Here is a 12,097-nt window from a genome sequence, read left to right on the forward strand (position 1 = left end):
GGTCGCGACGCGTTACAAACCCTCAGGGACCCCCGTCTCCCACGAGGCCGGGCTGAGAAAGGCCCTGGGGAGGAGGCCTTGATAGTCCCCGGCGCTCACCCCGGTACCCAGTCCAGTTTCCCGCCTCGAAGCCCAGGCTGCCGCGGCCGCCATCCCGCCCGGGGGCGCCAGGCCCCGGGCCCCGGGCCCCAACACTATCCCGGCCTCGCTCTGCGGTGTGGGCCCGCGCTGTGACCCGGAAGCGCTCCGGAAGCGGTTCCGGAGTCAGCGCCGGCAGGATGGCGGCGGACATGCAGGTGAGGCGGGCGGCTGCGAGGCCAACGCGGCCAGCGACGGGGCGCGGACGGCGGCGGTCGGGCAGGACCGCTAGTGCCGCTGGCGTAGGGGGCCGGGGGCCGGCGGCTGCGGAGGGCGCGGTCCGGGGGCCGCTTTGGGCCGGTCCCTCCCGGACCCGGCTTCGTCCCGGCTCCCGGCCCGGGTGGCGCGGACCGGCCGCGGGCTCGAGGAATCAGGGACTCCGGCCTCGGCGGCTGGAACCCGTCGGGCCCTCCCCGGTTCCGGAGTTGCCGAAGTTCCTCTTTCAAGGAGTCTCTGCTCCATTTCTCCGAAGCCCTCCAGCAGTGAGCCCCGGCCAACGCCAACTCCCTCTTAAACTTTGTGTTCAGCAAATATTTCTCAAGCACCTACTATGTGCAGGGATTTATAGTATATTCTTTGGATTCATACAGATCTGAGTTGGAGTCTTGGTCAGTTTCAGTTTCTCTGAGACGCTGGGCAAGTTTCTTAACCCTGCCAATTCTCAGTCTTTTCATACATAAAATGGAGCTAAACTAGTACCTGTCGTGTAGGGTTGTTGTGAGGAGTCAGTGAAAGAAAGTAGGACTCCATGTTGATGGTTGTTATTAGGTGCAGCGTTAGATAAAAGAACTGTCACAATTCAGGAAGAGTCTTGTCACCTTGAGTGTTATTACCTGTGAAGTGCCTCATAGTTAAGGGAGGAGCTGGGGAAGACCTTTTTCCTCCACCCCATCCTCCTTTTAGCCGTGTTTTAGGGTGAAAAGACAATATTATGGGAAAAGGAAATGGGTCTCTAAAGGACAGCATGGCTTACTTGGGTATCAGGGTGAGGAGATTAATTGATTTTGATGGGGAGGCCCAGAGGCCAGAGAGTGCCTCCTCAACCTGAGCATTCAAAAGATGCGAATTGGGCTTCCCTGGTGGCACAGTGGTTGCGAATCTGCTTGCCGATGCAGGGGACACGGGTTCGTGCCCCGGTCCGGGAAGATCCTACATGCCACGGAGCGGCTGGGCCCGTGAGCCATGGCCGCTGAGCCTGCGCGTCCGGAGCCTGTGCTCCGCAGCGGGAGGGGCCGTGACGGTGAGAGGCCCGCGTACTGCAAACAAAACAAAACAAAAAAAAGATGCGAATTGCGAGTTTCCTGTGCAAGGGAGGGGCTGGTAGTTTTTTTAAAAATATTTATTTATTTAGGCGGCGCCGGGTTTTAGTTTCGGCATGTGGACTTCTTAGTTGAGGCTCGCATGTGGGGACCTAGTTCCCGAGCAGGGAACGAACCCGGGCCCCCTGCATTGGGAGCGTAGTCTTACTGGACCACCAGGGAAGTCCCAGGGGCTGGTAATTTGTTCCAAGTTTGTTATAGTGAATCCTGGAAAGAAAAGCATAGTCTCCTGGGTATTTTGAAAAGGGTTGGGAGAATACACGCTGACTGTGTAACATTAAAACTCAAATGCAAAAAAAAAAATCTCTCCAGTGCTGTGTTGTTCAGTATGGTAGCTAGTTAATTAATAGGCAAGCGGCTACTTAAGTTAGCTAAAATTAAATGAAATTAAAAATTTAGTTATTCGGTTGCACTAGCCACATTTCAGTGCACCGGTAGCCATATGTGGCTGGTGACTACTGCACTGTACAGTGCAAAAGAACATTTCCATCAACACAGAAAGTTCTACTGGACGGTGCTCCTCTAGAGAGAAACCTGTGAACATTTAAGCTCTTTGCATCTGATCTCACCAGCAAATGACTTCTCTGAAGGATCTTCCTCAGTTTTATTCTGACAGGTTCCCAAGTGGGTAACATTCATTTTCTGATTAAGAAAAAGAAGAGCCTTGAACCTGAAAGGCTCTTTCATCTTTGGGGGAGAAACTATAGCCAGGAATTTAATATTAGCATGGAAAAACAGCTATGTGAGAATTTTAGGTAAAGGGTGGATTATATATATGCATCTATTTTTGCTATCTCCTCCAGCGTCACTAAAACTAGTAAAGAGTTGGAAAGAAAAAAGAGAATTGGAAGAATGGGGAGCAGACAATAGCAGCAAACTTTTGGAAGCTAGAAAGTGATAAGTGGTAAAGGGTTCAGCAGACCCAAGGGAAATGAATCCTAAGCCAAGTTAAGAAAGCTGAGAATCAACCTGATTTACGTTGCAGAATCTCTGACAGCTGGGAATTGGTGGTATCAGCTAACCTCTGGAAGTGAGGGTGAGTGGGGAGGGGCTAAGTTAGGAGGATTGGTTGAAAGCCCTTTTCAGATGCAGTCAGAGCCCCAGCTTCCTTTCTCCATCTTGGTAAAAGCCTGAAAGTTTTCTCTCTGGAGAAAACTTGTTCTGTGTAAAACAGGACCACACAAAAGTGTGGGAGGTCCAATATCCACGGAAATCATCAACAAAATAATTCAACATACTTTCTGCGAACGGAAGCATGTGTTTTCAGATCAAAAATGCTCAGTACAATGGATGAAAACAGACTCACAACAAAGCACATTAATGTGAAATTTTAGAACCTTGGACACAAAAAGAAGATCTTAGAAACTTCCAGGGGGGAAAATCAGGTCTCAGACAAAGGATCAAGAACCAGAATGGCTTTGGGTTTCCCAGCAGTAATGAAAGCTAGAACTCAGTGAAGAAAGGTCTTCAGTATTCTAGGAAAACTTCAACCTAGAATTCTGTACCCAGACAAACTTCAGGTAGGAGGCCAAAACATTTTCAAACTTGCAAGGACTTCACGAGATGGAGGATGTACTTTACCCAAACACAAGAAAGAGTACATTTTCGGGGTGATAGAGTCCCAGCTGTAGGAGATCACCCACCAAATTGGGGCAGGTAGGAAAGCACTGGGAGAGCCTTCTTCAGGAAAATGGAATTTGGTAGAATACCTGGTCTGCCTAAATGTATTGAGATTTAGACAAGTAGCAGAAAGTTTGAGATTGAATTATTAATTAGAACAGATAAAACAAGGCAAACTGAGGTGAGGAGGGAATGGGCATTGGGAGCCTTTATTTAACTCCAGGGTTAATTTTAAAAAAGCTGTGCAAGAGAGTAAACAGTTTATTAAATGGAAATTGAATACCATTTGCATATAATGTAAACACTGAATTACTGGGCTAACCCATATTATGAAACAAAGGAATTGTGTCAGGGATATGGGGAGGGTCTTTGGTGGGGTTGAAGAGGGAGAGAAGTCTTTGGTAGAAAGGCAGAAGTAGCAGCACAAGCAAATTATTTAGAGATATGGCGATAACTACCGAAATAATCAGCCAATATTGGTGAAAGAGATTGTCCTTGTGTGTGAGGGCATGCGACTAATTTTTAGAGCAAACCTCCCAGAACTTTTTGACTCTTTAATTATATACATGAATGACTATAAAAACAAGAGACAATATTAAAACAAATAATTTGTGTAGAAGACAGTTTTGGACATGATTTTATTCATTGCTAATAGAATTATAGCAGGGATTTATCTGTAAGAAGAACTCAGTATTACTTTCTCTCTCTATGCACCCTTGAGTCTTATTCTACTAATAAGGCCTGTCCGTGAAATACCCTCAAAAGAAAAAGAGGGCGGGTGTTACCCACTTGGGTCTTATTATGCCCTGCTCAACTGCTCATGTATCTACAACCTGCCTGCTTTGTAGCCTGTAGAATATTGTTCAGGAGCCAGATTTTCAGGAATATTTGCAAACTGCCCCTCTTTCTAGGTCTTATGCTTATGTTCCTGTGCAGGGGATGCAGTTGTGGTAACATGGATGGTGGTTGAAAGCTAAGGACTTGTTAGCATCAGTTTTTAGACCTGTTGGTTTCAGGTTTAGTTTCAGAAATGCAGGTGCTGTGGCCCACAGGTCCAGTCTGAGCAGTGGCTTCCTCTCTGGGAGTTGGTTTCTTCATCACCTGTGAAATGGGGATATGTTGCCTGTCTGGAAGGCTTGCTGGTAGTAGTAGCTGATTTTGTGCTCAGGATGAGAGGTAAATGCTCTACATACACTGTCTCATTTAGTCTCTGTTTAACAGTCATGAGGTAGGTGCTGTTGCCTGTATAGATGGGGAATCAGAGGATCAAGGAAATGATATAATTTGACTGAGTTTCCACAGCTGGTAGGAGGCAGAGCTGGGATTCAATTTCTTGACCTTTTACCTGCTAGCCAACTGTGTTTATGAGTTGCCAGGATACTCCTTCTTATGGGAGGTTTACAAGAGATAATATAAAGGGAACATACCTGGCATTTAGTAGGCCCTTCCTAGATTTTGCATAGTTTGGAAGGGATATTTTCTGTCCTGAGGTCTTTGCCTTTGACCTTGCCTCTTTTTGTCCACGTTTAAATGAGGTATACTGAGTGGCTGACTGGTTGGGTTAAAAGCAGTACATCTCACTCAACTGGGGGTGATTGTGTCCCCCAGGAGATGTTTGACAATGTCTGGAAACAGTTGGGGTTGCCGCAGCTGTGGTGGGAGGATGGGGTGCTGCTACTGGTATCCATTGGGTAGAGGCCAGAAACGCTGCTCAAAATCCTACGATGTGTAAAGGCAGCCCCCAAAGTCAGGAGTGTGGAGGTTGAGAAACCTTTGGTTAGAGAGAGCTTCACTGAGTTCTGCACCTCCCACAGCTTGCTCGCTCTCTCTGTTTCCGCCCCCCCCCGCCCGGGCAATGTTTTGTAGTTTGACTGCTGAAATTTTTCTCTGTGGGCTTGGTCTTCACAGGTTTCTGAGACACTAAAGCGTTTTGCAGGGAAGGTGACAACAGCCAGTGTGAAGGAACGGAGAGAGATCCTCAGTGAGCTGGGGAAATGTATTGCTGGAAAAGGTATTTTTTTTTCATTTCATTGATTTCATTTCAAACTAAATGGGGTTCTCTGCTTAGAACCATGGCCTTCTTTTCCCCTCACAGCAACTTCTGTCTTCACTGTCAGTATTTGCTTGTTATAATCTGCACTGAAGCAGTTGGGTTGGTGGAGAGTTTATCCTTCTAGGCGCCAAACCTTTTTAACCAGTTTTAACCATTTTGATTGGAAATAGTTCTAAAAGATACCAGCAGTCTTTCTTAAGTGATTTATTGGATGGAAAAACATTTTCTTTATGACCGGGGGCACCATTTTTCCCAGTCAGTGTTCCGTGAAAACAAGCAAGATGGTATCAAGTGATTGGCTAGTAAAGGATTCCAAGATCATGTAAGTTTGTGAGATGTCACATTTTATTTCTTTTATTTTTTAATTTATTTTATTTATTTTTGGCTGTGTTGGGTCATCGTTGCCGCGCGTGGGCTTTCTCTAGTTGCGGCTAGTAGGGGCTACTTTTCGTTGCGGTGCGTGGGCTTCTCATTGCGGTGGCATCTTTTGTCGCGCAGCGCGGGCTCTAGGCGCACAGTCTTCAGTAGTTGTGGCTAGCGGGCTCTAGAGCGCAGGCTCAGTAGTTGCTCCACAGCATGTGGGATCTTCCCAAACCAGGGCTCGAACCCTTGTCCCCTGCACTGGCAGGCGGATTCTTAACCACTGCGCCGCCAGGGAAGCCCAGATGTCACATTTTAATCCAGTGTTTCCTTGAACCTCATTTTTGCCAAAAACCTGTTCAGGGTCTGGGCACCACATTTTGGGAAATGCTGAGCACATGTAGTTACCCTGATTCTGTACCATAACCCGAGGGCTCTTGCTGCAAATTATGGGGCATGTATAAGACTAGTGTGCCTTCAACCAATAAATGCTCATTAGTTTTGAGTTTCCTTTTGGTGTGTTTTTACTATACAGCATTGGTTCTCAGAATGTGGTCCCTAGACCAGCAGTATCAGCATCACCTCAAAACTTGTTTGAGATACAAATTCTCAGCTCCACCCCAGAGACTCAGATTCCCCAAAACCCTGCAGGTGGAACCCAGAGTCTGTGTTTTAACAAGCCGCAGGTGATTCCTGTGTTTGCTGCAGTTTGAGAACCATGGCGGTATAGAATTGGGTCTCCGTTTCTGTCAGCTTTCACTTGTTGTTAGGAAAAAGCCTACTTCCTACCACCCTCTCACCCCCATTCTCATTCGCTGCTTCTGATCTACTGTTGCCTGGTTACATACCCAAGCTTGTTAAAGTAGTGTGTAAATTAAGTAAATTGCTGTTTGTGAGCTTCTGAGAGATTCTCCTGTGGATCAGAACTTTAGCATATGAGTGTTATGGCACCTTCAAAAGTCTTTCTGGTCACTTCTGAACAGAGTTCTAGTTAGAAAAGGCTGCCATGTGATAGATGCTAGCTGGACTCCCTGAACCATAATGGCTGACTCCCTGCTAAGTAACAGCTGAATACTACACTTTTCCCCATTTTGTGGAGTAAGGAGTTCGACATGTGTGGGTGAAGTTTATGAACTACTCAGGGCCTTTTCAGGGTGATTCTACTCTTCAGTCACCCTGAAATTCTACAATTCAGGGTGAATTACGTTTGTAAAATGTTTAGTAGTCTTTGATATACAAGTTGATTGGGGGAAGTTAACCTCCCATATGAAATTGTTAATTCTCAATTTCCTGATTTTGAGTCTAAGGAGGAGTCATTGCATAGTGGTAACTCTTCTGGCCTCTCCTTTTGTTAGGGTAGCAAGCAGGTCACCAGGAGAGTTCATCAGAGGTGGTGCAGTGGTGCAAGGTGTTTTCTGCCAGGGCGAGGAGTTGAAGTCTTCCTCAGAGCTGTCGATGCGGATGGTCGGCCTGGCTCAGCCCAGTCTGGCCCTGAGGCCTCTGATGCTCTCCGCAGTTCTGCCTCACTGTACTTGAAGCCTGAGACTCTGAGGCGGTGTCTGCTGTGCCTGTTCTTTCCAGTCACAGGCGTCTAGTGCAGAGTCAGAGGTGAAGGGCTCTGCGTTCTAGCCATGGCTCTGCCACTTACAGGCTGTGGGACCCGGTTCAGGTTACTTAACCTGTGAGCCTGTCTCCTGGGAGTGAGGAGTGAATGAGAACACATGGGGACGGTGCTTGACTCGGTGCCTGGCTATGGTCAACGCCCAGTGTCTATTAGCTGTTATTACCACTGTTCTCTTAGCCACAACCTGTTCCCGGCTCCAGTCACTCTTTTCCTCCGTTACTGAGGTAGCCTCAAATCAGATGGACCAATACCAGGCTCAGGACCCTGGGGGAGCTGGGTGCCTGCCCCTCCTTCATTCCCCATGCCCCCATCGTTCGGGTGCCTGAAATGTGAGGCCCTGTGCAAGCCCTTTGTGGGCCTCCTGCTCTCGGTGCCTCCCACGCTGGTCAGTCTGACACTCAGCGTACATTTCCCCCGTCAGACCCTCCCCTCTTTGTCTGCGGGCTTCAGTCTGGCATGCAGAACCTGTCACAGGTTGGCTCTCCGTTATTGAGCACTACTGTTTCACTAGTTTCTCTTTCACTCAGCTGGCGTGCTTGGTTTTCCATGCCTTGGTTTCTTCATCTTAAAAATGAGCTCAATTGCAGTACCCACCTTACAGGAATTGAGTTAATGTATATAAAATGCTTAGAGCAGGGCCTGGTGCCTCATGAGCACTGGTTAAGTGTCGGGTGTTGTTATTCCTCCTCCTCCTCACACGCCCTGCACAGGCATTGTGCCTTCTTATCCCGTGCACTTCTGCTCATGTTGTTAACACCACTCTGCATGCAGGCCCCTCTTTCCGTTTGTCCACAGCCTACTCATCTGTTAGGCCAAGCTTCTGTGTCCTTAAAATCTTCAGAAACCTCTCTGTTATAGGTGTTCTTCTCTTTTCTGATCCCTCATAGTACTTAAGTTTTGTCCTATGTTTTAAAACCAATTATTAGAACGTACATAAAGAAAAGTACACATATCATAAGTGAACAGGTCGCTGAATTATCACAAACTAAACACAGCCGTGTAACCAGCACCCGGATCAAGAAGCAGAACATTTCCTGTACTCTAGCACCTCCACTTGAAAGCATGTTAAATTTCGAGGGCACTTGTCTTGCCTTAGTTTCATACATTTAACAGATGTTTGTCCGAGAGCCTTCCCGTGCTAGATGTTTCTTTAGAGTCCTATTTTGTCATTACTTTTTCCTGTTGGGAATTCTATCTCAAACGCCCGGGGAGTGTCCAGTGGGCAGAAGTCATGTCAGCAGAATGCCTGGCTCGAGCAGATGCCCAGGAAGTAGATTTTATTGAGTAGATTTTATTTTATTAACCCCTGTGTAATCTTTGGTTTTAGATCTGCCAGAGGGAGCAGTGAAAGGCCTCTGCAAATTATTCTGCTTGACTCTGCATCGATACAGGTGAGTCCCGATCAAAGGCCCAGTGTCCAGAGCAGTTTGTGCAGAAATGTGGTATAGGGTAGTGGTTAGAGCCCAGGCTTTGGAGCCAGACTGCCTGGGTCCTGCGCAAGTTACTGAACCTCTCTGTGCCTCAGTTTCCTCATCTGCAGAACAGGGATGTTGCTTTTACCTACCTCATAGGTGGTTGTCAGTAAGAGTCAAGTTCTTGGAACGTTGCTTGCCACGTTGAGTGCTCAGTCTCTATGCTGGCACCGGTCATGTGTGTAAAAGCACTTGGCCTAGTTTGAGGCCTATAGTAAGTGTTCCCTAAAGGTAGATGTTGTGCTTACAGCCTTAAGGCTCATTTGCCCTTATTAGATGCTTCCAGAACTCTCAGATGAGGTAGATTTATCCAGTTACTTCCTAATCCCATCATCTATGACCCACTGGAATACAGTGCAGTCTAATTTTCCTGAGAAAGACCAGGCTTGGCCTAAGCCCCCCACCCCTGCCTCGAGTCCACATGTTCACCTTCCCCTTCTTTCCTCCTCCTAGAGATGCAGCCTCACGCAGGGCTCTGCAGGCAGCAATCCAGCAGTTGGCTGAGGCCCAGCCAGAAGCCACTGCTAAGAACCTTCTGCACTCTCTGCAGTCTTCAGGCATTGGCTCCAAAGCAGGTGTCCCCAGGTAAGAGGTAAAGGTGGTGGCCCACTGGGGGTTGGTGGAGTCCTACTCGTGAGAAGCCGGTGCAGGTGAGCAGGCGTGAACATGCCTGCCCCTTTCCCCTTTGCAACTCTGAGGGGTGCCGGCAGTCTGCCTTCTGTATGGACGGAGAAGCCAAGATGTCAGGCCCAGCGGAGAAACCACCTTCCTGAGGAACAGGGTTGGGAAACCAGTGGAAGTAAGGCCATTTTAAGGAGAAGCCAAATGCCCACTAGGCACTGAATGGAGGAAACCATCCTTTTGATTTATAGTTGTGAGTGCTAAGAGGTGGGAGTTTGGCACTCCTTGTCCTGAGTTGTCACAGATGATTTGTGGGGAACAAGTTTCCAGTTCCAGTTAGGTCAGTGGAGGGTCTTGCATAGCAGGCAAGGCCTTGCGGTGAGCATTCGTCCTCAAGATGGAGGCTGCTGCTCTGACCTCATCCCTCCCCTCCCCTCCCCTCCCCTTTCAGTAAGAGCAGTGGCTCGGCTGCCTTGCTGGCCCTGTCCTGGACCTGCCTACTGGTGCGCATTGTCTTTCCCTCGAGAGCCAAGCGGCAAGGAGACATCTGGAGCAAACTGGTAGGTTCCCCGGGTCTTTGCAGTAGTGCCGGTCAGCTCTTTGCACAGAGTTGGGACATGTTTAAGCACCTTCTCTGGCCAGTGCTCTTAGTGCTGGGTGACCAGGCACTTTGAGTTACCCTGAGGTGTGTGACTTTGGTGGATGGGCATGAGTGCAGCATAATAACATTCGTCTATTTATCAAATATCTTTGAGCTTTCCTGGGTCAGGCATGGTGCTAGGCCCTGGGAATACAGTGATGAGCAAGAGAAACGTGGTCCCTGCCTTCATGGCATGTGAGAAAGACGTGACAGGCCAGAATGGGGAAGATAGGCAGAAAACAAGTAACCCAGAAAATACCAATTCTTTCCTCCCGTTCTATGCCTGCTCCTTCCACATTCCCTATCTTGCCTTTCAGCATGTCTGCTAACCAGAGATGGCCCAATAGGCCAGGTTGGGAGATTCTTTTGAATGTCTAGATATGCTTAGTGGAGGGCAAGAGGGATGGTCTTACGGTTTAACAAAAAAGGAGTCTGAGGATCTTGGTATGGATTTGACTCTTGGCCATGAGATTTGGCCAGATACCTAATTTCGGAGCCCATTTCCCATTGCTGCAAAAATGGGGAAAAGTACCACTCACCCATCCGCCTCAAAGAGTTGCCATGAAGATGGGCTCAGAAGAGGTGTGAAAGGGCTGTAGAAACTTACAGAGGGCTGTGCAGGTAAATGAGGAGTGAGCGCCTCTGCCTGACACAGCCAGCTTGTAAGACTTATTGAGGCCTCATCCCTGGGAGCTTATCCAGCATACTTCTGGGGATGACCATAGATTGACCATCAGCAGTTGATGGAAGGATAAGAACACTGAAACCTCACAGGTAGTGGATATGCTGGAAAACCACCTTCAGAGTGTGGGTTCCATTGTTACCAAAAGGCCTTCTTGTAAGATGGTTTATCATGGGCTCCCTCACTAGCATGTCTCCAATGAATTCTTATAACCGTTATCCAAGGTAAGTCAGTGTGGATTAGTGAGGGGGAGGGGTCAACCCCGGAGTTGTGTTTATGGGACAGGATGCATCAGGAGCTTGAAACCATGGTGGTGGTTTCTGTGTCTTGAATCTGGGTTTTTCCTTTGCTCATTGCTGATGTTGACTATACACATAGGAGTAGTTCATTCAGTCCCTTAAGTATTTGTTGAGGGCCCCCTGCGTGTCAGGTGCTGTTCGAGGAGCTGAGGCTGAAACAGGGGACAGGTGAGAGGACCTTACTTTCTCATAGCTTTCAGTTGTGGGGAGAGGGTGGACACAAACAGGTCCACATATAAATGACAAGGTGTAGAGTCGTGCAGCAGAAAAGCAGGCAGGAGGATAGAGAGAGTGGGTGGACGGTGATGGTGGGAGGAAGGCCTTTGGAGGAGGTACCATTTGAGCAGGGACCTGAAGGATATGAAAGAAAAAACCATGCCCAGATTATGGGTTAGAACGTTCCAGGAAGAAAGAACAGCACTATAGTTCTGAATGTGATATCAGCAAGCTTAAAAAGCTATTTTAATAATAATTTTTTAAAAAAGGTTCAGTATTCAACAGGTGTAGAATGATATACCAGTTTCCTTCCCACCCCTTCCCTAGCCATCTCGGTCCCCCTCTATTACTAGTTTCTTATGTAGTAGAGGTATTCTCTGTGTATATGACTAAATAGACCTTTTTATACAAGTGGTAGCATACATACAAACTTTTTTCTTTCGCCTTGTGTTTTTTTCCTTAACTGGATTTAGATTTGTTCCAGAGTATTATATAGAGTTTCTCATTCTTTATGACTATTTACTAATCCTTTGAGTGGATGTACCATGGTTTAGATATAACTAGTTCCCTGTTTATGACCACTTATGTTGTTATAGTCTTTTGTTATAAAAAATTGTTGCCATGAATAACTTTGTACATCTGCCATTTTGTACACATGCAAATGGAATTTGGCAGACTTCTTAAGCATGCCTTTTTTCTCAGGGTGGCAGTCCACTGCTCACCAGTGACCTTGGGTGTTCGTGGTACATACAGTCTCTGTGAGGCTTTTTTTTTTTTTTTTTTTTTGCGGTACGCGGGCCTCTCACTGTTGTGGCCTCTCCCGTTGCGGGGAACAGGCTCCGGATGTGCAGGCTCAGCGGCCATGGCTCATGGGCCCAGCCGCTCCGCAGCATGTAGGATCTTCCTGGACCAGGGCACGGACCTGTGTCCCCTGCATCGGCAGGCGGACTCTCAACCACTGCGCCACCAGGGAAGCCCTGTGAGGCTTTTTAATTGAGCATCTATTAGGTGCTTCACTCTGGGTTGGATAGTGGGCCCCCCTGCAGGCAGGAT

The 12,097-nt window shown here is 47.7% G+C and overlaps 1 protein-coding gene across 1 annotated transcript in view; it reads left to right on the forward strand.

The window, feature by feature from the left end:
* Positions 1 to 254: 254 nt before the first annotated feature.
* Positions 255 to 12,097, forward strand: part of GCN1 (GCN1 activator of EIF2AK4) — a 56,851-nt gene continuing 45,008 nt past the window's right edge. The window contains exons 1-5 of the mRNA XM_067700604.1: positions 255 to 296; positions 4,986 to 5,088; positions 8,442 to 8,505; positions 9,040 to 9,171; positions 9,659 to 9,767. Coding sequence (XP_067556705.1) covers positions 279 to 296; positions 4,986 to 5,088; positions 8,442 to 8,505; positions 9,040 to 9,171; positions 9,659 to 9,767 — 426 coding nt within the window. The 5' untranslated portion in view covers positions 255 to 278. The remainder of the gene's footprint in view (positions 297 to 4,985; positions 5,089 to 8,441; positions 8,506 to 9,039; positions 9,172 to 9,658; positions 9,768 to 12,097) is intronic.

The sequence above is a fragment of the Pseudorca crassidens genome, chromosome 12 (assembly GCF_039906515.1).
Source record: "Pseudorca crassidens isolate mPseCra1 chromosome 12, mPseCra1.hap1, whole genome shotgun sequence".
Taxonomy (NCBI): Eukaryota; Metazoa; Chordata; class Mammalia; order Artiodactyla; family Delphinidae; genus Pseudorca; species Pseudorca crassidens.